Genomic DNA, 23,926 nt, shown 5'->3' on the forward strand with positions numbered 1-23,926 from the left:
GTGGACCTGCCCTCCTAGATGCCACCATATTATTCAGCTGTTGCTTTCAGGTCACCCTTTGAAGACAGGACTTTTATTCTGATTTTTACTTATAAGGAACTGAGGCGTGGAGGAAACATAGTGAGGCAAAGACGATGTGAAATGTTGCCAGAGCCAGGAACTGAATGCTGATTTTCTTGGAAAGGAGGGTGCTGAGCACCTTGCAAGAGATCTTTTGGCAGCACTTCGCCGACTGTTGGAATTCTTGGATGCCAAAACAATAATTACAAAGTCTTAAGATTAAAAAAATAAACAAAGAAAACCCCTCCTCAGATTCGTAGATAAGCACTTTAAATGGCTGGGTGGTAATTACACGTTATATTTGGAATATGATTTCTCTATTGGAGATCATCCGTAAGAAAGGCTTGTAGTTTTCATCCGAGCCTGTAAGTTTCTTAAATGTACATTTTTACTCTTGATTAGTAAATCATGACGGACAGGAAAAGAATATTTTCTCTGAATTGTAACTGAAATAACCAAGGGATTGTAATGGGATTCCACGCTGAAGTAATGGTACACTGAGAACCTGAGGAGTGTGTGCATCATTATTTTTTTTACCAACTACAATTAACAGCATAGCGAGTCCGAAACACGCTGGGATGATCTGATGTGCTTGCTTTTGGGTTACCACCCAAAATTGTTTTTATTTACGTAACAAGCTGTATGGCATGGATCTTAGCAGAAGGACCATAAATTACGTGCAGTGTAGGGTGGAGGTGCCGGGGGGTCTGGAGGGAGGAAGGCCTTCCTGCTCTGCTGCGGCTGAAGCTTTGTACAAGCTCTTAGGCAGTACTTGGGAAGTGATTTTTCCTTAACTTTCCATGTCTTCTAAACCAACCATCACTATAAGTTTTCACTTACATGGCGTAATTACTTGGGATTTAAACTACTAATACAGAACAACTTCAATATGCATTTATGAATCTTGAGATAAGTGCAGCTATCGAATGATACTGAAAATATTTCTCAAAACTCTGTAACTGTTTGAAATTATAGCTTAGGCTCCGTATTGTGTTTAAGTAGATGTCAGGAATGTCTTTTTATGGGTTTAAATGTTCTGTTTACTTTTGAGTAATATTCTGTGTACAAATAAAGCGCACACATCAGCAGTTCAATTTGAAAGAGCACTTAGAGACAGGGTCAGGTGTGGAGTTTAAAAGGTTAATTTGGTGCTGCGTGAAGACTTCATAGAAGGAATAGTTTATGCTGAAAAAATGGTCACGTGCGAAGCCGTGGTTGTCATCGCAGGTATGAAAAGCTGTCTGGGCTTTGTGCTACACGCGTTCCTGACATGTTGTACGTAGTTCCCACCAGGCGTGTGGTGTTCCACGTTTTGAGTGGGAACGTGTACGGTGCTGTGGAGCTCCGTTCTCTGCATGTTCTGCATGAAGAAGGTAGCCCTGCTGAGGCGTTTGGTTCGTACAGGTCTCTTGCTGTGCACAGAAGCTGTTTCCCACAGAAGTGCTGCTTCTTCAGGTCATAGACAGAAAATGGTAGGTGGAAGGATTAACCTGAATGAGGAAATGGAAAAAGCAATCAGCAGGCAGGGATTCATAAAAGAACTTGTGAAAGTTGCATCTGATTTTCCAGTTTGAATTGAAGTTAGTGACTATTCAAGGAAGTGAATAAATAAGCAACGGTTGTTTTATAACCTCTCTCACTCTTTTTAGGTTCTTTTTCTAACATATAAAATGTAAGGAGACCCAAGGAAAATTCTAAATGATGGGCTTGGTCTAGTTACTGTAGTGAGTTATTTGCAAAGTGTATTATATAAATACTCTGTTACAAACATGCTAAGAAGTGACTGCAAAGAAAAGATTCCTTTCCTGAGACCAGGGAGGCCTCTGCTACATATTTTCTGTTTGAGATGCCGAGATAAGACTGGCTCATTGCCCTGGTGATACTCCTGTCACATGTGCAGTTTCCACCAATACTTCTGCAAGGACAGCCTGTCTCTGCTGGGGGGAACTGGGGTCTCTGCTGTTAACCATGTGTGCTCTTCACGCTCTGCCAGGTCCAGCACTCAACTGCCTTCTCCTTTCTTTCCTTTTGGGTCCTTCCACAATTACCAAATAAAAAGATACATGGTCACCAACTCCACTTTAAAATTACTGAAAACCTCCAGTTTTCAGAGCAAACGATTGCTATTTTGGTCGTCTCAGTGCTTCGAACAAGGGCATCAACCTGGGTGCTAGAAACGTCTATACTTGGAGGGAGTTATGACCAGGATTCTTCTTTGAGCTTGATATTCCCCTTATAAACTGGAAGCGGCGGTTCTTGTGTTTTCCTCTGTACCTGTGTACCTCTGCAGCCTGTGCATAGAGGGGGCTAACCATCATCATCATTAATTTTTATTTGTATTGTTCAATCTATAGTTAGTTATGCTGTGTAGAGCTTCACTCACTATTTAGTGGATTTTAAGCAGAAAACTCTGAATCTTGTGTCTCCCTAAAGAAGGCTTCAGCGGGTTCCTTTTCAAATAGGAAGGTGAAGCAGCTTGTGATCGTGTTGAATGCGGTGCTTTTGGTAGGAAAATCCTGCTAGTGTAACAAGCGGGTGGGGGAGATGGATGGTTGTCCCTCTGTGGTTAGGGCTGTGCCCTGAGCTTTGATTTTTCACAGATAATATGGGTATGGTGAATGCAAGGAGTGCATAAGGTAGGGATAAATTAAATCCCAGTAGGGTGGTGTCCTGCAGGTTACAATTTGAATCTGAGCCATATTAGCAGGAGTTAATCAGCTCCACCTTGAGACTTGACCAGACAAGTTGTTGAATTGGAGTTGTGTGGGTAGTGTTGTGCCTCTGGTGGTTAAGGGAGAGGGGGGTTTTGTTTATGTGTGTTTATGTATGTGTGCTTTATGCCTCTGCTAGGACCGCACCTCAAAGAGATAACAAGGCCTTCTGACAAACAAAGCAGCGGCAGCTGTCTCTTGGATGGTTAAGATAAAGAATGAGCAAATATCAGAGCTAATACAATTCAATTAGTTTTCAGGCATTTCCCCTTTCCCTCCATTCCAAAGAAGGAGTAACTAATGAAGTCCCTGCTGTGAAGGTGGTGGCATTTGCCTGGCTCTCTTGCTCCTCACGCTGTACTGCACGGCTTCGCGAGGCATGGAGGAGAGCTGCTGTGGGCCACATGGTCGTCCTCCTACCCAAGGGTAGAACAATGTTGGTTAAGATCTGACAAATTTCTGCTGCTTGTTTTCACAAGGCTCAGTAAAGGCAATCCTGTGTCCTCAGTCCGTTCTGGCCTCTGGGTGCTCTCATCTCCTCCGCAGGCAGATCTTTTTCTGACTTTTTTCCACTAGCTGCTGGGGAGGCTGGAGGTGACCAAAGCTGAAGAAGGTTTCTGTCACCCTTACCTCTCCAGAAAGTCAGCTGCCCAATATGAGGCAGCAGGATGGAGAGATGGGATTTTTAATGCATAAAAAAGTGATAGTAAAAGAAAGCTTTACCCTTTACCCGTGGGGGGTGACTAACTAGAAGGGCATGGCAGAGTAATCCTGTAATCCAGATTTCTACTGGGAGACATTTAGTTTTAAAGATCAGCACAGTCATAGAAATAATGCAGAGTAATCAGTCTCATCTTCCCCCAGCCCCCATCCTTGCTCCTGGCTATTAGCAAATTAACAAAATCTTCCCAAGCTTTTGCGTGAGACTTACTGTGTCATTACTTCAAAAAAAAAAAAAAAAGGGAAGAAAGAAAAGGCTAATCTCTGCCTCACTTCTTATCGTTCCCTATCTTCGCCCCCTTTGTTATTGCCAATGAGTCATACTTTACCTTTTCCTTAGTCTGCATCTCCCACATTCTCTCCTCCACCAGATTTCCTGCCACCCCTTGCTCTTGGAGTGAATTCTGTGCTCCTTTGCATGAGAAATTTCAGTTTCCAAAACCATATTTGAAATTCAGGTCTTAACGCAGGGTTGCATCCTGTTGTCCCAAAAATTAAGATGGCCCTTATTTCCTCCCTACTTGGGCACCGCTGATAAATATGGAGGTGTTGCCCTTCGGTTTTTTAACAGTTCATTACCGTGCCTACTGACAAGGCGTTGATAAAGGTATATTTAAGCTGATTAACTGATTCAGTACAAACACCACATTTTATGGAGAAAAAATATTTGTGATAGATGCCCACAAAACATAAATGCTGAATGCCTGGGGGCAGATCCTCGTTTTGGATTTGCAACTTGTCTCATAATTTACATGCGCGTTTTCATCCTGGTAGTGAGCTTCAAAGGGGGGAAAAATCATGGGACAAACTGTTGCTTTAATCACAGTTAGGCTTGCTGCTAGAACTGAATTTGCACGAGCATTTGCTGCGATAGGAGAGCAGCACTGTAACATGGGGAAATCATTCAAATGCACTTTTCTGTGAATAAAGTCAAGTCAAGGAAAAAAACAACGCTGGTAAGGAAGTTAAGGCCATGAATCAACAGCCTCTGAAAGCAGCTCAACTACTCTTAGTGATGCTAACAGCATGTGCAAAATCCGTAAGAACAGATCCAGTTTCAGAGGACTTGAGACTGGTTCTCCACATGCATTGCTGAGTGTTATGGGATTTAGCTGATTTCATGATGCTTGTTAAGTAGGAAAATCAGTTGTCATTCATCATTAAATGCCTAGAGCATTACCTACTAAATTAGTGTGTGACAGATCAAATGATGTTGAGAATATTTCAAGTTTTTGTCAACATTCATTTGTAAAGTTTTAAAAGCGGGCTGAAGCAGGGAAGTTCTCTTCACAGCGTTAGTTTGGGATATTCCTCATCTTCTGATCTGAAATTGGTTGTCTGAAGGTTATTTGTGAAGTTCTGTCTGCCAAGTGAGGGAATATATGCATTTCAGTTTAAATGTTCATTGCAGAGAAGTCATAACTACCTTTTGGGTACTGTTGGAACAAGTCTAGGACAGCGGGTGTCTGCTCCCGTGTATGGTCCTAATAGAGTGAAAGTACCTGGAGTCTGGTGCAATAGGTTCTGCTGCTCCGTGTTTCTTCACGATGCCAATAATCATGAACATGTTACTAGTGTGGATGGGAACATTAGTGATACAAGCCTCAAGTTGCACAGTATGTCCTTTACTTCTGTATAGTGAGCTTGGTCATAAGATCATAAAATGTCGGTTCTCCCATCATGTGACCTGGGATGTTGTGCTGCATACACTAGCTGGACTGGGAGCTTCAGCCTCCTAATCCTGCCTGGAAAATACATCCTTGTACTCCATGCAAACAGGAGTTTGCTTCTACAGAGTTAATTTTCAAGGAGCTGATATGATGATGATGATGATGATGATTTGGCTACGGTATTTTTTTGGTCAGATCAGTTTCCTATCCCAGCCATGTATGCTGCCGCCACAAAGGGATGAAAATACGTGGCCAGGGAGGCGGGGAGTTGGGACTCCCATGTCTGACAGCAGCCATCTCTTTGCTTGGCTTAAAAGGACTGGGAAAATGCCCTTTTAGTGACTATTGTCTTCAGCACTAACCAAGCTAATTTTATTTGGGCAATTAACATGTCCCAGAGGACTTAATATGAGCCTGGTGCCAGCTAGTCTGAGACTTACTTGCGTTCAGTTATATCTCGCTAAAGATATGAGAAATTCCAGTGATCAGTTAAGAGACTGCTGAACTGATCAGATCTGAGACACTAACTCAGTTGGCCCTTGCTTGCTCCAAGATAGGAGGCCTACTTTTTCACAACTAACCGTCACTGGATGTTTTGTTAACATAGGCAAAACTGTTTGCTTTGGTTTTCCTGTTCCCCTCAATCTGATTTTCAGAAACGTCCAGAGCACATTAGCTCTGTTTTTCCAAACAGAACAATAGCGTGAGGAGTCTCAGTCAAAGCGGTTAAAACTCGTGAGAGTTCTGAACGGATTGCAAGGTCCTGACATGGAAAGGGGCAGGCAACCGTAGTTTTTCTGCTTCTGGGCTATCGTGTTCATCGCACATCAGTCCTTGTTCCGTTGCGTTGGAGATGATGTTGTGGTACAAATCCAGAAGGCATCTCACGGATTGTTTTACACAGAAAATGAAGAGAGAGAGCGAGGTTTGTATTGTTAAGACAGTCACCCACTTTCCAGGCTGGGAACACTACTCATCCCAGAGATGAGGGTATGTGTCCTCCCAGCCTACACATCACAACAGCTTTTGGTTTACTCCTATTTGTCGTTGCTCAGGGAAGAAGCAGTGTTTATGGCTCTAAAGGACTTCTTAACCTTGGCAGGCTGTGGAGGAATCAATCGTACCTAAGCTTTCTTTGCCTGGTGAAGACTGTTTGTGGGGGCCCTTTGTAGCTAGAGGTACGGGGAGAATGCGAGAGCCTTCATTTGTGTTCAGTCCTACCACTCCCTGCTCCTCAAAACCAACAGCAGAATCTGAAAAATGAAGGCTCTCAGCTGGTGCGTGCACAGCTACTGATGTCTGAAAGGCTTTGGGGTTGTATCCTGTGTCAAACACAGCCCTCTAAGGGCGTGAGCCAAAGTTAGACAGTTCATAATGAACAAGGAAACTGTGATTAATGATCTTCCATGTGCCTGAGCTTCCCTGCAAAGAAAATAGATGGATTTCTTCCAGAGAAGTGTAGGCGCTCATTTCATTTGAAATGTGTTTAAAGATATAATGACTGCTGTTAAACGCTTTCAGGATGCATATATGTTACATGATGTGCTCGAAAAGCAGTTGGAGTTGGCTTGCTGTGAACAGCGGTGCTGCTCTGGAGAAGGTCGTTTTGGCATTTGAAATGAACTGAATTCTGCTGCTTAGTGCACCCCTGAGTTTTATTTAGAAATAAAGATGCGTGTGCTACCCTCAAAGGTAATTTTTGTCTCTCTTTGAAAAGTTTCCGTGCTTAACTGTCTCTTTCTGAGGTGATTAAACCCAACTTGTAGACAGCAGCCTCCTTCTTCCAGCACTGCGTGACTCACGCTATCGTGGCTGCTCATCTCAGGTGCAGAATCTTGTGAAATGCATTTTTGACTATCTAAATGTATGACATCCACTGATTTTGCCTTATCTGCTATGACAGTAATAGCTTCTCGAAATGCCAGCGAGTTGGTTAAGCAATACTTCGCAGCCCTACAGCCCCAACTTCCATAGATTAATCAAATTGTTTGTTTAGCAGGTTCTTTAATTGCCTCCTGAAAATAGTTCTTCTGGGCTTCTTCATACCCAATATTGAATATACTAATCTGCAGTTTCCTGTTGGTGGGGTATTTTTAAAGACAAATTGACATTTCACTCCTTTTTGCATCCTCAGGACTCTTCTAAAAAAGTTACAGAAAATGTAACGCTTGCTTTGTCGGTTTCAGTGCTGATGATTACTACTTGTGAAATATGTTATTTTGTTTACTTCTAAGCAGAATTTTGATATTTATACCCACACACTTATGTTTGCATCATTGCCCTGTCTGCATTGCAAACAAAAGCTCAACCTTCTTTCTTTATAAGCACACAAACCACATAGTGCTTAGCAGTTAATTTCTCTAATCCACAGTACAAGCCCTTTATGCTTTTTTTCAGTCATGCTTCTCTATTTCGTGGCCCTGTTACCTCCTGGAAACAACATGAAAAAACCTTGAATGATGTTGGTTTAGTTTATTGATACGTTATTTGGTAGGAATTCTCCAGATACTGTAGAAGATAAACCCTATCCTGAAGCTTGTGATATAATTTTCCGAAGTGTGCTAACTAGTTTGTTGTGAACAGAAGGTGCTGAGTAACGGGGGAATGTTTTGCAGGTTGTGCCTCCTCGTCCAGGATGCCTATGGTCTGTTCAGTGAAGTGCAGTTGCAGTCCCTGAGTTCTGCAGGTGACGTGGAGCAGTATTGCAGGAGGTGGGAAGGAAAATTCTGCTGCTTATCTGGAATGAAAATTTTGCAAAGAACTACAAGAGGAAGGTGAGAACGGTTGATGGGAGAATGTGGTGCGTGCTGTGGCAGGCAAAGGTGATCTGCTTTTTTATTTATTTCTGTGATCAATACTCTTTGGAACGACTGAATCTGGCTTTGTTCAATGTTCTCCTTGCCATTTTTGGGGCATCCAGTAGCACTTGAGCCAACCATACACCAGAATGAACATGAATGAGCTAACACACAAATACACACGTAGCAGAGGAAGGAATAGAGAAGAATTACTGTATGCAATATTTCATAAAATATGAGTGTTTTCTTCCTCTTCAGTAGATTCAAAGACGTAAAAACATTAGTTCACCTCCCTTTCATTGCTGAACTGATTACTACGTATGTTTTTCTACGGTGCTGCCCGGGTTGGGTTGAAGTTTCAAGCACAGACTCTCCCTTAGTATGAGAGCTTAATTCAGTTAAGTATGTATGGGTTTGGAGGCACAGTTTAAGTCTCTTCTTTTAAAAAAAAATTAAAATCTTGCAGATTGTAAAGCCATTCTTATTTTGGAATAAGAATGTCCACAGGTTTATAGAAAAATCCCCCCAGAAAAGTAAGAGATTGACTCATGGTACCACTGGGATTTTGCTTATTCGGTGATTCCTTTTACATTCTTTGAATAAAATAAAATATCTTTAATCAAGAAAGAAAAATAAATAGATCAAGTATCTTCTTAAGGGCAGTGATACAGTGTTCACATGGGGACCTGTACAAATATAATTAGACGGGTTCAATTCTCAACAGAATTTATTCGTACAAGCGTCGGATGTAGCTCAGCCTTTGCTGTTAGAATGGCTATGGTATTTCTGCTGACACTTTTTTTTCCTGTTGAAAAATGCTGTTTCATCAAAACCAGAATGTTTCATGGAAACATTATCTATTTTGGAGACAACTTTGTTGGGAAGATTTTTTCAGGTCTAGAGGGAGTGAATATTCTCTCATTCTCATTTCATGAAAACTTTCAGAAAGTCTCATTTTTGTTTCATATTGGAACAAAAACAAATTTCAAAGCCTTGAAATGTTTAGCAAAATGGAATTGTTGTTTTCCAGCCAGCCCTATTCAGTATGCTTTTCTTTTTATGTACTTGCAGTGTTAATTTTCAGATCCTTTGGATTTCAAGCCTACTTGCATTTTTATGGATCTTTAATAACAAACACGTCCTCTTATTTAATTATTTAGTTGGCTTTTTTTTTCAAGTTACATTTTTTCCAAACAAATTAAATAATGGCTTTGGAATTCTGGATACAAATGAAGTTTTACAACTGGCTGCTGGTGTTTCCAGTACTCTGCCTAGCTAATAAGAGACAGACTTCTTCTAATGTAAATTCTGTTTCAAAGCAGCAGTAACTTACTTCTGGCTATTCGGAGGGCGATTAGAAGACACACTGCTGAAAATGCTGGTGGCTCAGCTGGAGCTGTGCTGGTGGTAACCCTGCTAGGAAACATTAAAAGAAAAAGGCTTGTGTAGCTTCGGGGACAGTGCAGTGGTTAAAACGTGATTTCATTGTACAAGATGGGTGGGTGGGGGAATTGTTCGGGGATTTATTTTTTTCTTAATTGTTTTAGCCTAAGTTCTGCTTTATAACTTGTTATTACTTTCAAGTGCTGGGACACATTTTGTGTCACTCTAGGTGTGATGGAAACCACAGTAAAACCATAGCTGAAGTGAATATAAGGGAGTACTTATTCACACAGAGCATAATTAGACTGTAGAACTCATTGCCACCGGATAGATGGGTTTCCAGAGCCAGCGGTATATCCGAGGACATGATGGGATATGCCTGTGAGTGCCTAACCTTGGCTTGCAGCACATGAGTGAATAAGAACTCTGTGCTCTGCCCTGCAAGAAAGACTGCTGCCTTTTTTTTTTTTTTTTGAGAATGCCAGTTACTTTTCTGAAGGAGATGGCTTTTAAACTTGTGTTTCTTGGAGTCTGACAGTGGCTTTTAAAATGGATAAAAGGGAATAAAATGTAGGAAACACAAAGGAAAAGTCACGACTTTTTTGTGTGTGTGCCTTTGAAGCGCATGATCAGGAGGAAGCCAGGAATGGCTAATAAGATCCCATATGTGCGTGTTGTCCCACAGTGACATGGATTGTAATCTCTCTTATGGAGACAGAGTGCTTCCTCAGGCCCTCCATGGGACAGAGGACTGAACAGATACAAGAGCTTCTCAAGCTTTTGATGTCAATGGACCACTGTTATTGCTCAAAAACTTTTCTAGGCCACCATCCATCCTCGTCATCAAGTATTTAATTTAAAGTACTAATTAATGTCATTCCAGTAAATGCAATTTTAAAATCAGTGTTGAAAGCTGAACTTGCATTTCAAGGACTAAAAACCTATAATAAAGGGTATTTTCCATCGAGGCAAAAACCTGGCTGTAAACCTGACTTGATCTTTGGAATAGACCTGTCCTACAAGACATGCTGAAGAAACTAAACCCATTTCTTCTCCCCATCAGAAAACACTTGTGTTCCAAAAGAAAAGTGGGATAAGAACTCACACAACCGTGCCCTGTCTTGACCAAGATCAGCCCTGTGAAAAATTAGAATTACAATAATCTTACATTGAGAGAAGCACTGTTAATGTTGAGTCCTGTTTTTGAATACTCGTGTGCTTTAATGAGTAGTAGGTGTCGTACTAGGTCATTTGAAGTTCTTTCACTGATTCAGAACAAGTCCCATACCCGAAACCCATCCCTGCAGGAGATCCTTCCCTTTGCAGTCCAGCAGAGAAAGTGGTGTTTCCCTTTGCAGTCCAGTTTCTGGCAATCCTGTAGGACAGACGGGCATGGCAGAGTCACGGCAGAGCTGCCATGGCTTGTTCAGTGTCTTGTTTCCAGCAGTTCTTCTAGTCTGTGCACGAAGCCGTTGAATAAGGCAGGAACCAGGAATTAACAGCATGAATGTGGTTCTGTGTCTGTTTCTTGACACCTTTTCTCTGCACCCTCTCATTCATACTTGCCTCCTAGCCTTTCCTGCAGCAGTTCCCTGAACTGCATGCTTAGTATCAGCAAAAGAGAAAGATAGGGTGCTTTAAAGAGAGGAGACTGAAAAAAATGTTCTTTGATCCGTCACTGGTGGTGTTGGCTCCTTAGAGGTGTATGTGCTCTCTCTCGTCCTCCCTCTACCTCCTGTGTCAGTCTTATAAGTGCAGCCCCTTGGGAAGGAGGAAGGGAGATTTTGATGGCGTACTGCTAGAGGCAGGAATTTTGGTTAAGAATCTGCATGCAGTACAACTAACATATAACCCCCCTATTTCAATAGATCCCAGGCATGTTTCAGGTATGTCTGGTATAACCAGTAACTAAATGGATGCAATTAGATGCAGGGACTGAGCACTCACTAAAATGCCTCGGGAGTAAATAACCTATGAATTGTCATAGCCTTCTGCTGCTTCCTACCAGAAAGTAATTTCCGTGAGCTTCAATAAACTTTGTAGCTAGGTATCTGTCTTTATCGACAAAAATATTGGTTAATGGTTTTAGCCCCGACTCAAGTTCCACACAGGAAAATAGTTTGCATTTTGACAATTTGTGTCTTTTCACCTGATTTGCCAAGCACTGAGTTGTTTTACTGCTGAGTATAGCAGACCCACCTGCTGCTTCTCTTTATGTTTTCTTATAAGGTAGAAATACGAAGAGTTTCCATTCAGCAGAACAGAAAGACGACACCAATCTAAAAACGGAGGGGGGAGGAAGAAATGCTTTAATGTAATACGTAATTAATGCAGTGTGTCAGTACGAATTTTGTCCCTAAATTGAAAAAATGCTTAACGAGTTTCAAAAGAAGATGCAACTGTTGCATGGATAGCGCTAAAATCCACACTTATGTTGGACAGGGTAAACCACTTTGAAGGATACATCAACCCATAAGCTTTGGCATTTGACCCAGCCTTTAATTCATGGCAGGTTGTACTATCTGTTGCATTTTCCTCTAAAGTAAGTAGACTCTGGATATTGAATTCATCAACCAGTGTTCTGTTTCTCTGCGAAATCTGTGTTTTCAAATAAAGTTGGCTTCTGTTGTTTGTCATTTTAAACTTTCGAATGTTAGGCACCAAAATGTGAAATCTCCCTGTGTTTGGCTGTAGTGTTGGTGACTGTTGTGCCTGAGGGTTTTCTTTCTTCTCTATTTTCCTTTTTTATTTACGTCCCCTTCTTCTCTGGCCTCTATCTCTCTCCGTTTCCCTCTACTCTTCACTGTATACTTTCTCTTCTTTTTGCTTTACACTTAGAAGAGAGGACCACCGCTAACTGCTGTACAAGAAAGTGTTTCAGCTGCAAGACGTTGACAGGAAATGTAATAGTAAGAACTCTCCGCAGAGCAAGGAAGTCATAACTTCCTTCCTTTGGTTTTCCCTCCTCCAAAAAGGCTGCCATCTAAAAGAGCCACCCACGTCTCTGAGGTTTTGAGGTCCTGAAACACTTGGGTAATTGCTGTGGTTAGAAGTTGAGTTCCATTTAAAGCATAATTTCAGTAATCACATTAACGTTTTGAATATTTACGTTACTTTTTTATTATTTTTGATGACTGCTTATCTATCATAAATTAACTTTTTTTCCTGAGTTTTCTGCTCTTTAACCAGCACGGACTGCTGCTTGTATCTGCAGTGCTTCTGTCACGAATCTGTTTAGTAACCAGCATTGGAGAATAACGCGGGCATATCCATATTGAAACAAAAGTACTTTTGTATTATAATTTCAGTGGTTTAATGTAGTGATTTCTAATTGAGTTATTAAAGTATGTAAATATATTATTCAACAAAATAATATATCTAAACAAAATTTAGACGGGGAAAAAAAGCCAGCAACCCTTCCTCCCTGTTTGTATTTTGACTGAGATGCTGGTTTAGTAGGCTCAGATTTTTGCCTTCTGATTTTGTTGCTTTTAGTACTCAAATCTGAGAAAATGTGGTGTTGCATAGCTCGGGCAAGGCAAGATCTTAGTTGGTCGATTAAAGGGAGAGCTAGCCTACAGCATCAGGCTTATATTTGGATGGCTTGTCTTTTGAGAGTTGAAGCTTGTGCAGTCTAGGTGATTATTACTGAATTTCTTTTTATTTTCGAGCAAGGACACTTTTCTGAGAGGGCTAGGAATTGCTTTATTTCTTGAATTCTTAATAAGGAGACTGATATGGCCAAAAGAAAACTGTTTTGTTTTAGATTAAAACTGGGAGAGTAGGAGAGGAGGAAACAGAGAAGAGCCAAGTCTTGAGTCCCCAGAGCAAAGCTGTGGAAGATGCTGGAGGAGAATCCTGGCATCTTTCTTCCTGTCCCCTACTGTAAACCTTGCATAGCCCTTCTTCTTCTCCTAGTTATGGGCATTGTTTTCCTTCTACTTTTTTTGATATTGATATTTCCTCTGTGTAGTAATTTGCCCCTGAACCTGTGGTATGATTATTAAAATCGAAAAATCCCCTAAGCTGTAATGTTAAAAGTTGAATCAGGGATGTCACCCATGAAGATCTTGGACCAGAACTGTAAATGAAGGTTCATGCTTGTGAGAGAAGTAAACAGAATCTTCTTATTAAGTTAGGAAATAAGTTGTCAGATGAGAGTCAGTGAAATACAGTTTTGAAATGTCAAAATTTGAAGTTGTTTGATTTTTGTAGTATAGGTTGTAGTACGGAATGAATGACATTTCCACAGGATCAGCGTAGATGTGCTGATACTATAGATACTGGTTTATCACTTTACTGGGTGTCTAAATATAATTACAGCAGCTTTGCTCTTTTATCAAAAATCGTAGAACGAACACGTATATGCATGTGTGCACATCTGAATCTGTGCCGTTTGACTCTGCAGTGAAGGGCAAAACAAGGCAGGCAGGTTAGAAGCAGAGGGTGGCTTCTGTCTCCTGCTGAGCTCTGAAACTGAGAAGCAAGGTGGTTAGGTGCGTGGATGAAAGCAGATTCTTCTGTACAGGGCAGCCCAGTCATCATCTGTGGTGAGAGCTGTGGGCAGGGAAAAGTAAATGCTGTTTTATTAGCATCACTCACTATCTTCCAGTAGTTTTTCTGTGGAGTAGTTTAAGATGATTTGTCAAATAGGTCAGGATGGTGCGTGTGCGTTTTGCATTTTCTCAGCCGTGTATTTAGCCTGTTTAACAGGGTTAAATCTTTAAAATTCTCTGATGGCTGTCTGGCAGTTTACATTTATGGATACAGAGAAAAGATGTACCAAAGCTGAGCAAGGAAAGGTTAAGTTGAGAAGCGTGTCTTTTGAGCACATTGGACAATAAAAATAATTAAGGACACTAAAAATAATTATTTTGTGTATTGTATGTATATACATGCACACACACATATATAAAAATATTATTTTTTAGGAATCTGTCCTTTTGTGTTCAAAAGTATTTTAATTTTTTTTTTTAAAGTAACTAGAATTACACTCACAGAGCAAAATTTTAAAGTTTTTACTTTGTCTTCTGTAGCCAGAGAGGCTCTTTGTGCACATAGGAGCTAACCAAGTCTTTCCACGGTAGCACAGAGCCAGCTGTTCATCTCTTGTCCTGACTCTATAGCTGAAGAAGGATACACACATTGGATAAAATACATCTGCTGTTCAAGTCAGCTTGAAGTGGGATTTGAGTGTTGCTTGGCCAATAAAGAGAATGAATTTTACTTATTCTGTGAGGACAGTGATTTTCCACGGTGGAGGACACAATGTCTTGCCATTTCTCCACTGCCTTTGCCTCCACCTCATCCCCCTTCTGCTAAGTCAAGCCCGTAAGTGTAAAGAGGGAGTTAACTTTCTTGGAGGCGTATAAATGGGTGGAGCAAGAGGGGAGATCCTCTCCGGGGGACACAGACTGATACAGTGACAGCTCCAGGAGAGAGCATCCCCTTTGGTAGACAAGGATCCCGAAGGGTGTGATTTGGAGCTTGCAGATCCTTTTGGGTGGCAAATGTCCCTGCCCTTTGCCTAGCTGGTGTCAAAGAAAGGGATGGGGCCAAGATGTTCAGGAGCTGCTCCTCTGCCTGTTTGTAAGCAAATACTGTCATTTACTAATAATTAAGTCCTCCTCGTTCAAGCAGTAGATGACCTTCTCCAAAAGAACACAAGTAGTAGAAGTGTGTCTTAGATATGTGGGGTAGCAAGCTGGAGGAGAGCTAAGGAAGAAGGGACAAGTTCCTGTCCCTTGTGCAAACCTAAAAATACAGATGAGGGGTCAATGTAAGGTCTGTGTGGAGATGTGATTGTATCTGCACTGCAACAACATAGCTCAGTCGCTCTAAGTTGGTAAGTATGCGGTCTCTGGACACACACACACACACATAGAGTCTGTGGCACGTTCATACCCTTGTTCTGCCCTCGGCCTCGTGCTGTGTGTCGTGTGAGGAAGGCCACTTGTGTAACGGCCTGAGTTGTACAGGAGGCTGTGCTCTCTGCTTGTGACTCCTTTTGTCCCAGTTAGCAAGACCAGTTTGTTCCTCTGAGTATTGGCCGTCCTGTGACTGTAGAGAGGGGTATCATTCTGAACGATACAGGACAGAAAATCTCACCCCAATCAAGGATTCAAGAAGAGGTCAGTTTGCTGTAAAGTCTCTTTAATACCTAAGAAGTGTTGCTTTGTACGTTGTAATGTTCTCACTGTTAAAAACAAAACACAAAGCCTCTGAGCTCAGCCTTCTCCTTTTACAGACTCAGCGATGGTGCCAGGTATAAGTCAGGAAGTTCATTTTTGTAAAAGAGCAGCACATTTGTGTTTCTGGTCTGTTCATTAGTGTGGAGAACGTGACTACAGGTAGCAACATCATCTTTTTAATCTGCCAACTTGTTGCCTGAATCATGAAGCACAAGCTTTATTCCACAAGATCCACTCTTGAGATTGACAGCCCTAAAACTTCTTACGGTGCTGGTCCAAAGGCATCACTCTTAACACTGAATCATAGATGGTACCTGGGGCTTTTTGGAAAAACATGGGAAGACGTTCACTGCCTGTAGCCACCCAAAGTCTAAGCACTTAAGGATACGGAGAAGGACTAGGGAAATACAGAAATAAATAAGCTTACTAGGGAAATCCAGAAATAAATAAGCTTAAGCAGAAATGAGCTAAAAGCAGAACTTTAAAAGGAAAGTTTCTGTGACCCTTTGAGGAGAATCAGCATATTGCAACGTGCTTCAGCCCTGTGCCAGAGTGTGCCGTTTCCTTCTGAACAGTTGAGTTTAGAAGCTAATACTACTTTTAGAAAGTTTTGGACTTCATTTTTTAAAGCTCTTTCAGAAGTAGTGGCTTTCTTAATGGGAGAGACTTGTCCTTGGAGACAGTGTGGGGTTAAAATCCAGATCTCTGCTTTAACTGCACAGAACAGAGGACTAGGACAAGATAACTGGGAGCTCTAACTCAAAAATGCATGCCTCTTCAAGTTGGTTATCTGTAGCTATTTCCCCTCCCTCAGCTGTTTTCTTGGCCTCTCCCTCAGATGTTCCTGCCTGTCCAGCAAGGATGCCATGTCAGCTGGCAAGGCTGCCACCGAGCTGCTGCAAATTACAGCTTCGCTCGCTGAAGCTAAAGAGTCTGCAGCATTTTACCTTAATATGCTGGGCTGTTAAGTTTGTGTTTTTTTCTAAATTGAAAGTGGGAAACTTGCAAAATAAATAAATACAACATTGTAACTAAATGAGTAGCTGTGTAGGAAGGAGACAGTCCTCTGCACGTGTACTTAAGATAACAAAATCTTGCCTGTTTCTCTGTATCTGGTAATTGCTGATTTTCCTGAAAGTAGCTGGCTGTTAGAGAAAAGCGAGAAATGAAAATGTCAGAAGCAGCACTTTTTTTCTTTTTTTTTAATCTATCAGTTAAAATAGTTAAAAGCTATTTTTTAAAAGAAGTTGTCCTGGTATCTGTGTCCTTCCTGAGCTAGCATTTACCCCAGTTCCCCTGAATTTTATCATGTAGCAGGCTGTTTGTGGCAAAGGATTAAATACGACTTGCTTGTCACCGAGTGTGTTAAATCCCCTCCCTCCCTCTCCACCCTGCAGCAGCAATGATGGAGATTTAATTAGACCAAATCCAAACCGGCTTCCAGAAAACAAATATGATTTAAAATTGTTTTCATAATCATGCAATGGTTTAAATTATGTTTCTTAATTAATCCTTTTAATGTAACGTGTAACAGTGGAAAATATTTTTAACCTGATTTTATTGGTCTTTTTGAAGGTCATTGGGACTTTTCAGTCTGATAGACAGCCTGTGGCCTCCAGGAGTGCCTGTAAAAGTTCCTGGAGAAAGTCAAGACTCTGAGATGGTAAGTGTTGTTATTATGGAAATGAATTTTTTTCACTCACAACTGCTATTTTTGTTGGTCGTGTAATTGTGTTTACTTTGTGAATCAGATTCTCTCCCTCTCGTCAGCTACTGAGTTTTGTTTTACTAGTTCTGGCAACCTCCTAGGCTAACCTGAAGCCCTCTGGATCAGCAGCATCTTTCCAAAGTGATGCAATTAGCCCTTTATTAATCCTCTACATCTAGAATGGTAGGATGTCCAGACGAATTATTCCTCTCCTCTCCTTGCAGGAGGAGAGACATAATAGATAGCATGGAGCCAGCTGAGAAATCTGTATACAAGGATATTAACTAATTCTTTTGAAGCACTTTTCAGCCTTAGATTTGAAAGCATTTTTCTGAAGATTAACTTCTGCAAAGGCAGAGTGACCGCTGGGATCGGGTCTCTTACTAGTTAGGATGACTTTGACAGGTACTTGCCTCACGTAAAGACAGTCAAAGGATGAACACAAAAATAATCTACTAAAAAATAGTGACTGTTTCTGTGATTTTAAGGGGTGGGGAGGTATTAAAATGGATTTAAAATGCATTGCTATGTATTTGCAAATCTAAAACTGTATCTTTACTTTTCCTTTAATGAGCTTTTGTGTTTGAAAAGGAGTTCTGTCATATCAAGTGTCATTTTGGTCATACGAGATCGTTTGAGAAGCTTCTGGGTAGCCAAGTGTTTGTGCTGTCCTGCTGTTCTTGTATAGGCTGTTCTTTGGGGGAGAATTTTGTGGTATTAAAAATTTGTGTACCAGCCTAGGGGAGTCAATCAGGATGCAAGTTCTAGAAAAGAAGAAAAAGCTGGAAATAAACAACTTTCAAACCCAGGGGACATTAAAGGTGGATATTACTAGTTATTTCTCAAGTCTGAGAATCTTCTTTCTGCGATGGAGAGTGTTCTTTGCATTGTGCAGGGGTTTATGTTGAAGAATAAAAAGTTCAGACCTTGGTTGTATATAAAACCAAGACTGAAACAGAGTGAAACGGCTGTTCTCTCCTTGGATTCTCTTTCATCTAGACATTTCAGAAGTCTCAGAGGGGTGGATTGTTTTATGCATTAAAATACTGTGGACAACAGAATGGGAATATCCACAGATGGAGCAAAGCTCTTAAATGTTGTTTAGCGTTGTTTTGACTCTCATTTGTTCTTCATTTTCTCTATTTTATTAGCAATCTAAAAATGGAGGAAACGTTCCATAATCATGCCGTTTACACTTCTGCCATGGGTTTGAAATACTCATTTGTTCCATGGAGGATCACGACTTGCATTCTACTGCTGCAGGTTTTTGGCTGAGTGGAATTTTTTCAGCTGAGATACATTTTTCTTGATACAAACAATGTAGTTTTGTGCACAGTTTCGTGGAAGCAGTTTTATACATAGGTACATAAATAATACTGCCAGCACGCTGATAATGTTGTTGGGAAGAGATCTGTGGAACTGATTTCTTTTCAGCCATAGGTACATTCAAACACCTTCTTTAGTGCTGTCAGAGGCAAACAGAATTTGGGTATCAACTTCTTTTGCCTTTTTTTTTTCCTTATGCAGATATTTTTTTTAATGGGTGGACAGCCGTCTGCAATAGATTCATATTTCTTTTATTAAATAAAATACTTTATTAACAGCAAACATCACTACATCACTAGAAGACTACTTTGCCATATCCACAATAAAAATTATTTTCTAGCACTGTCTTTTTTTTTCCTGAGAAGCCTTTCTGTCCTGGGACCTCTTTAAGTGGTGATTGATAAAGTTGTTACGTCATGGTACTTTTTAAGGGGGAAAGAAAAATCTGGCATAACACAAAGAGAGCAGTTCTTGTAGCTGTTGCATTCCTGTTCTTCATTATCTCCTTGTGCTGTCCTGGATTTAATTTGGCAACTTTAACAGTTTGGCAGCTGTTTACTATCACAAAAACCCACCCACATGCAAAAGTCCCCAAATCTTAGAAAAGATACGGATGTTAAAAAAAAAAAAAACAGAGAATAATCAGGGCACTCCTACCATGTAATATAAAAATGCAACACCACCAACACCACCTTGAAATAGTCGCAGTGTTTGCCAAGTGTGCCAAATCATGAGATGTTTCTGTGGTGAGAATCGATGTCATATTGTGGAAAGAATGATACGGACAAGCCGATTTCTCTTATAACTTCTCAGTGTGGATTTATTAACTTCTGCTTCAGAGAGTCATTGTTATTAACCGTGTAATTTCATTTCCCCATCCCTCTTAAAATGTAAATAGTGTGGTTTGTTTTGGCTAATATTGTAAAACCTGACTGGCCAAATTAAAGTGCCTTTTTTAAGATCACGTTTCTTTTCCTTACTTTTTAATAGATGACAACTAATCTTCCTCCTCCCAGCTTCTGTTATATTCTTACTGTTCAGTCTGGTGAAATACATGTGGAAGTGGATGAGGAAGAACAGATTTCTAATTTGTACCAGCCACCAGCTGTTCATGGTCTAAAGGAAATTCTTCAGGTAATCTGCTTTACAAGCCAGATGACAAATACTTTGTACCACTGGATTTCTGCTGCCATGTTTGTCTCATTCCATGTTTTTGTACTATTTTCAGATCGATGGTTGTAACAAACGTTGTAGCTTCTGGGCGCAAGTGCTGTATCTAAGGCTGCAGGTAATCTTTTCACTTAGCAGTGAATTCAACGTAAAATCAACACTATGTTTGTGCAAAGAAGCAAGCATTTATCTCCTTTAGGGGAACCCAAAACCTTCCTGGATGAGCTTCAAGAGTTGTGTGAGCAGAATTGTCACCGGGTCTAAAATGCTTGTGAATGGGTAAAATAAACTGCACCTCCAGTTTCAATACCATCCAGTCCGGAAAGTAAATTATTTCTGGATAAATTGCTATCTAACGAGCGATAATATTGCACCCTGGTAAGGGAGCTTGCAGGAAGTTAGCTGAGACTCGATTTGTAGCTAAATGCTATCCTTGGATCCATAGCAAAAAGTTCCTGGTCAGCTGAGTGTCTGGGGGTAGAATTTAACAGATGATGGTTATATAAAAATACAGTTTTGCTCCTTGCATGCAAGTGTGTGGACTATTTTTGTTGACTTCAATAGAAGCCCCTCAGGCAAATTTGGCTTTTATGGTCCAGTTAGTAGAAGGGAGGAACTCTTAGGTAAATACATCTGCCATCCATACTATGTTGGAAAGCTTATAATCGTGTTTTATTTATTTGTTTCTGAATGATGCTACAAATTTCTTTCAAAATGTTGCTAACTCCCTCAGTAGTTAAAGGAATTTTTTGTTGCTGATTTATTTATTTTTTCCTGGCGACTGGTTCCTCAGTACATCCAGCACTGAATTCTGGTGGAGAATAATTTGCAATTGTCCATCAGCTCCACAAGAAACAAAGTGTGAATCAAAGCATATGAACCAAAGACAAAGAAATTCCAGAACGGGCAGCAGAATAGCTGGAGATGCTTCCCACCAGTGTGAGACATAAATTTAATTTAGGTCTTGCCCTTTTGCTTCAAAAGCCAATGAATTATGATTTGATTTTTAGGCAGGGAGTACTTGTAACTCCTGAGATGAGGGGCATCTCTTGTGTTTTCTCCGTGCTAAGTGAGAATTTAACAGAGTATTTGCAAACGCGAAACGGGGTTTAGCCTGATGGGATATTTAGGGTACCAACAGAAAGATGGACACACAGATGCATAAACTTCTATTTCCCAGAAACCTGTTCTGTTAAAAAATAAAATAAAATTTCAGACTAGTGGTATCCTACCCGAACAGTTTTGTGTTCAGGAATGCCTACATCTGAGATGCTGTAGGTCATCCGTATTCTTGTGTAGAAGCACTTCATCACTGAATTAGAGACAAAAAAGCATGCAGGCACAGATGCGATTTTGAAGAATGGAAGTTTGTCTAGCAGAAAAAAAGGTCTGTGCTTTCTTCTTGCTACTAGGAGGTTTATTAGCTGGTTTTTTAATGGCTATTCACTCTCTGAACTGTAAGCACTAAATTTTCGTAAGTAAACAACGTGAGTGCTCAGAAATTTTTTGAAAGTCATGTTGGAAAAGCAATAGAAGGTTTTCTTCTTCTGCATAACCTCTGGATAGCTGCTGGATCACTGCTCTAGGAATGTAAAGGTATTTACCTGCCGCTAGTGTATTGCTTGCCTAATCCTCCCAGAAGAAGGTCATGAAAAGCAGTTTGTTTACTGCGGTTGCCTTCGGCAAAGGGACGTATCCTTCCAATGCAAAAGCATCGAGTCGTAGTAAGTGAGGAAGGGAGAATGATCTGGGTTATTTTGCAGACTTGCTGTTATGAGGTAATCTGCTACGTAAGCTAATTCAAACGTACTTTAAAATACAGTTTTTGTGCTATGTAGCTACAGTATTCTGAGATACTTCATTTAAGGAGGAATGGAAATAAGCTTTTATTATTGCTCAGAATCTGTACTGTGGTACAGAAGGACTAGGAGGAAATATATTCCATCTGTGGTTAAGGAGCTGTCCTTCCTTGTAACTCAATCCTGCTGCTCTTTGTCTGTTGCGTCCTCTCTGTTCAGAACAAATTGTCACACATAGCAAGATGATGATTTTATACTCACTTGTGATTTTTTCCTGTTATTATTATTAATTTTTGGATGATTCTTCTGAAAGCAGCTTTTCCTGTGTTGGTAATTCTCGTGTGACAGCTGTAAAAATTCTTTCTTTGAAGCTGTCCTAATGCTATCTGCTCAGAGGAGGTGCTCAAATGTGTGTAGTAACTGGGCAAAGAAACAACGTCAATGCAACAGGCAGCATATACTGTATTAAGGCACAAGGGGAATCCCTGAGTTACGAATTTTCCCAGTCATTATTTACAATTACTGCATTTGTTCTAAGAGCTGCAACTTTGAGAATAAAATCTTTACCTGATACGTCTCTCTCCAATCATTGTAGTATTTAATGTTCATATAAGTGTTTTAAGTATGAATTTTTAATCGGCAGACTAATTAAAAATAGTAAGAAAAACTTAGTAAATTAAGAAAGTAGTTTAATCTCAGTTTAAAATCTTAAAATTTACAAGTTGCTTGGACTGGCAAATGTGAATTATGCTTTGTTATTAAACCCATATTTTCTAAAGCACGGGAAAACTCACATAGACACGCAGATAGTATAAAAGCTCTGTTAAAAAAGTAAAGAAGAAAAGCATGAATCTTCCAATTGTAACCCATCTGAATTTGTTGGAGACCCTGGAATAAGCGCTGATGTGTATGTGATGTCTGTCTGATCTGTCTTGTTCATCATCCCAGTGTGAAAAATTGTAAAAACACTACTGATTTTGTGGTAATTATTTTCAGGTATAAAGGCTGAGATGAAATGTAGGTATTTTGGTTGTGACATCAGTAGTTGTGATATACCTTAATTTAGTCACACCGTAGTACTTTTATGTCTGCCTTAGGCAGAAAACTTTCGTTGTCATTGCGGGTTCCTGTGTCTCTTGCTTATGAGTTATCTCCTTTCCTCTTTCGATGCAGCATTCAAATATTTAGAGGTGTTTCTTCAACTGAAGGAACAAACTCCAGCTTTGTAACGTGCAGTAGCTATTAGCCAAGGACTGGTGCTCTTGGGAATCAGATAACAGTATATGGAAATTTTGCTCACACAGGAATAATATTACTGGTAGCATTAGCCTTCGGGTTTTTTTAAGGCAAAAATTATACAAGTCTTTGTTCATAAAAACAGCCAATTAACTTTATATATAGATATAAGTATGTAATATATGTGGCATATATTTTTAAAATAAAATCTATGTTTTCAAATCCCTAGTACAGTCCAAGTGAGTTACGATAAAATGTGATAGTTGATAGAGGTGAAGCCAAGATTCCAGTGGGTCAGCCTCAGAAAGTTAATTTAAGGTAGAGATGTTTGTGTCTGCAGTGAGGTATAAGGAAAAATTCCAATAAAGTTTTGATTCATTGTCCCGTATGAGCCCTAAATGTAATAATTTCTGTCAGTTTTATTAGTTATTTAAATGTGAGGTTGTTATTTTAGTCTTTCCTTGTACTAATAATTAGCAACTGCATTCCAATTGTGTTGTTTGGTTGGGTTTTTTTTTTAAATCGTAGACAAAACACAGTGTTCCTACAAATCCAAGAGAGGTTTGGTTGGTTGTGACCGACTCCACACTGCAAAACGAGGTTCACAGCACTCCGAAAGTTGTTGCTGTGTCCGTCGCTGCGTCGTGTGTTCTCAGCACGGAAATCACAGATGCCCTCAGCGTTGCCTCACGACTCGTCTTCTTCAAGGATGCGCTGTGGGGAAATGGTAAGCTTTACGCGTGGTTTGGAAGCAGTTGGGCTCAAACTGAAGTGGCATCCCAATCTCTGAGGATGCGTGACCTACAGAGACTTTCAGTCTCAGATGAAGAAGAGACATTGCAAGTTTGGGGAGAAATTTGGAAGTGATTGTAGTTAGAGCTTTCCCGTAAGGTTTCTTTCTTACATTTTTGGCTTGATCTCCAAAGTAAAGGAGGAATTCGGTGATCTTGCTGTATGTCCACCAATACTTCTGTCAGTCTTCCCTGATGGCTGTTGAATCTAATAACCAGCGTCAGTCAAATTTGCTAGCTGACAGAAGACTCAAAGACTCGCAGTTGGACTAGGTGCTTGTTGTAGGTCCCTTCCAGCTGAAACAGTCCCTTCTATTAAGTGAGAAACTGGGTTTCATTTGTTTTTATATTCTTGCAGAAACT

At 40.4% G+C, this 23,926-nt stretch overlaps 1 protein-coding gene across 2 annotated transcripts in view; it reads left to right on the top strand.

Moving 5' to 3' along the window:
* SPIDR (scaffold protein involved in DNA repair) overlaps positions 1-23,926 on the top strand; it is a 198,914-nt gene that overhangs the window by 164,380 nt on the left and 10,608 nt on the right. For both annotated transcript variants that reach the window (XM_086472516.1, XM_086472517.1), the window contains 5 exons: positions 7,777-7,935; positions 17,109-17,196; positions 19,558-19,701; positions 19,796-19,855; positions 23,301-23,499. In XM_086472516.1, the coding sequence (XP_086328642.1) occupies positions 7,777-7,935; positions 17,109-17,196; positions 19,558-19,701; positions 19,796-19,855; positions 23,301-23,499 (650 nt within the window). The remainder of the gene's footprint in view (positions 1-7,776; positions 7,936-17,108; positions 17,197-19,557; positions 19,702-19,795; positions 19,856-23,300; positions 23,500-23,926) is intronic.

Source organism: Leptosomus discolor, chromosome 13 (genome assembly GCF_034619465.1).
Source record: "Leptosomus discolor isolate bLepDis1 chromosome 13, bLepDis1.hap2, whole genome shotgun sequence".
In the NCBI taxonomy this organism is placed as follows: domain Eukaryota; kingdom Metazoa; phylum Chordata; class Aves; order Leptosomiformes; family Leptosomidae; genus Leptosomus; species Leptosomus discolor.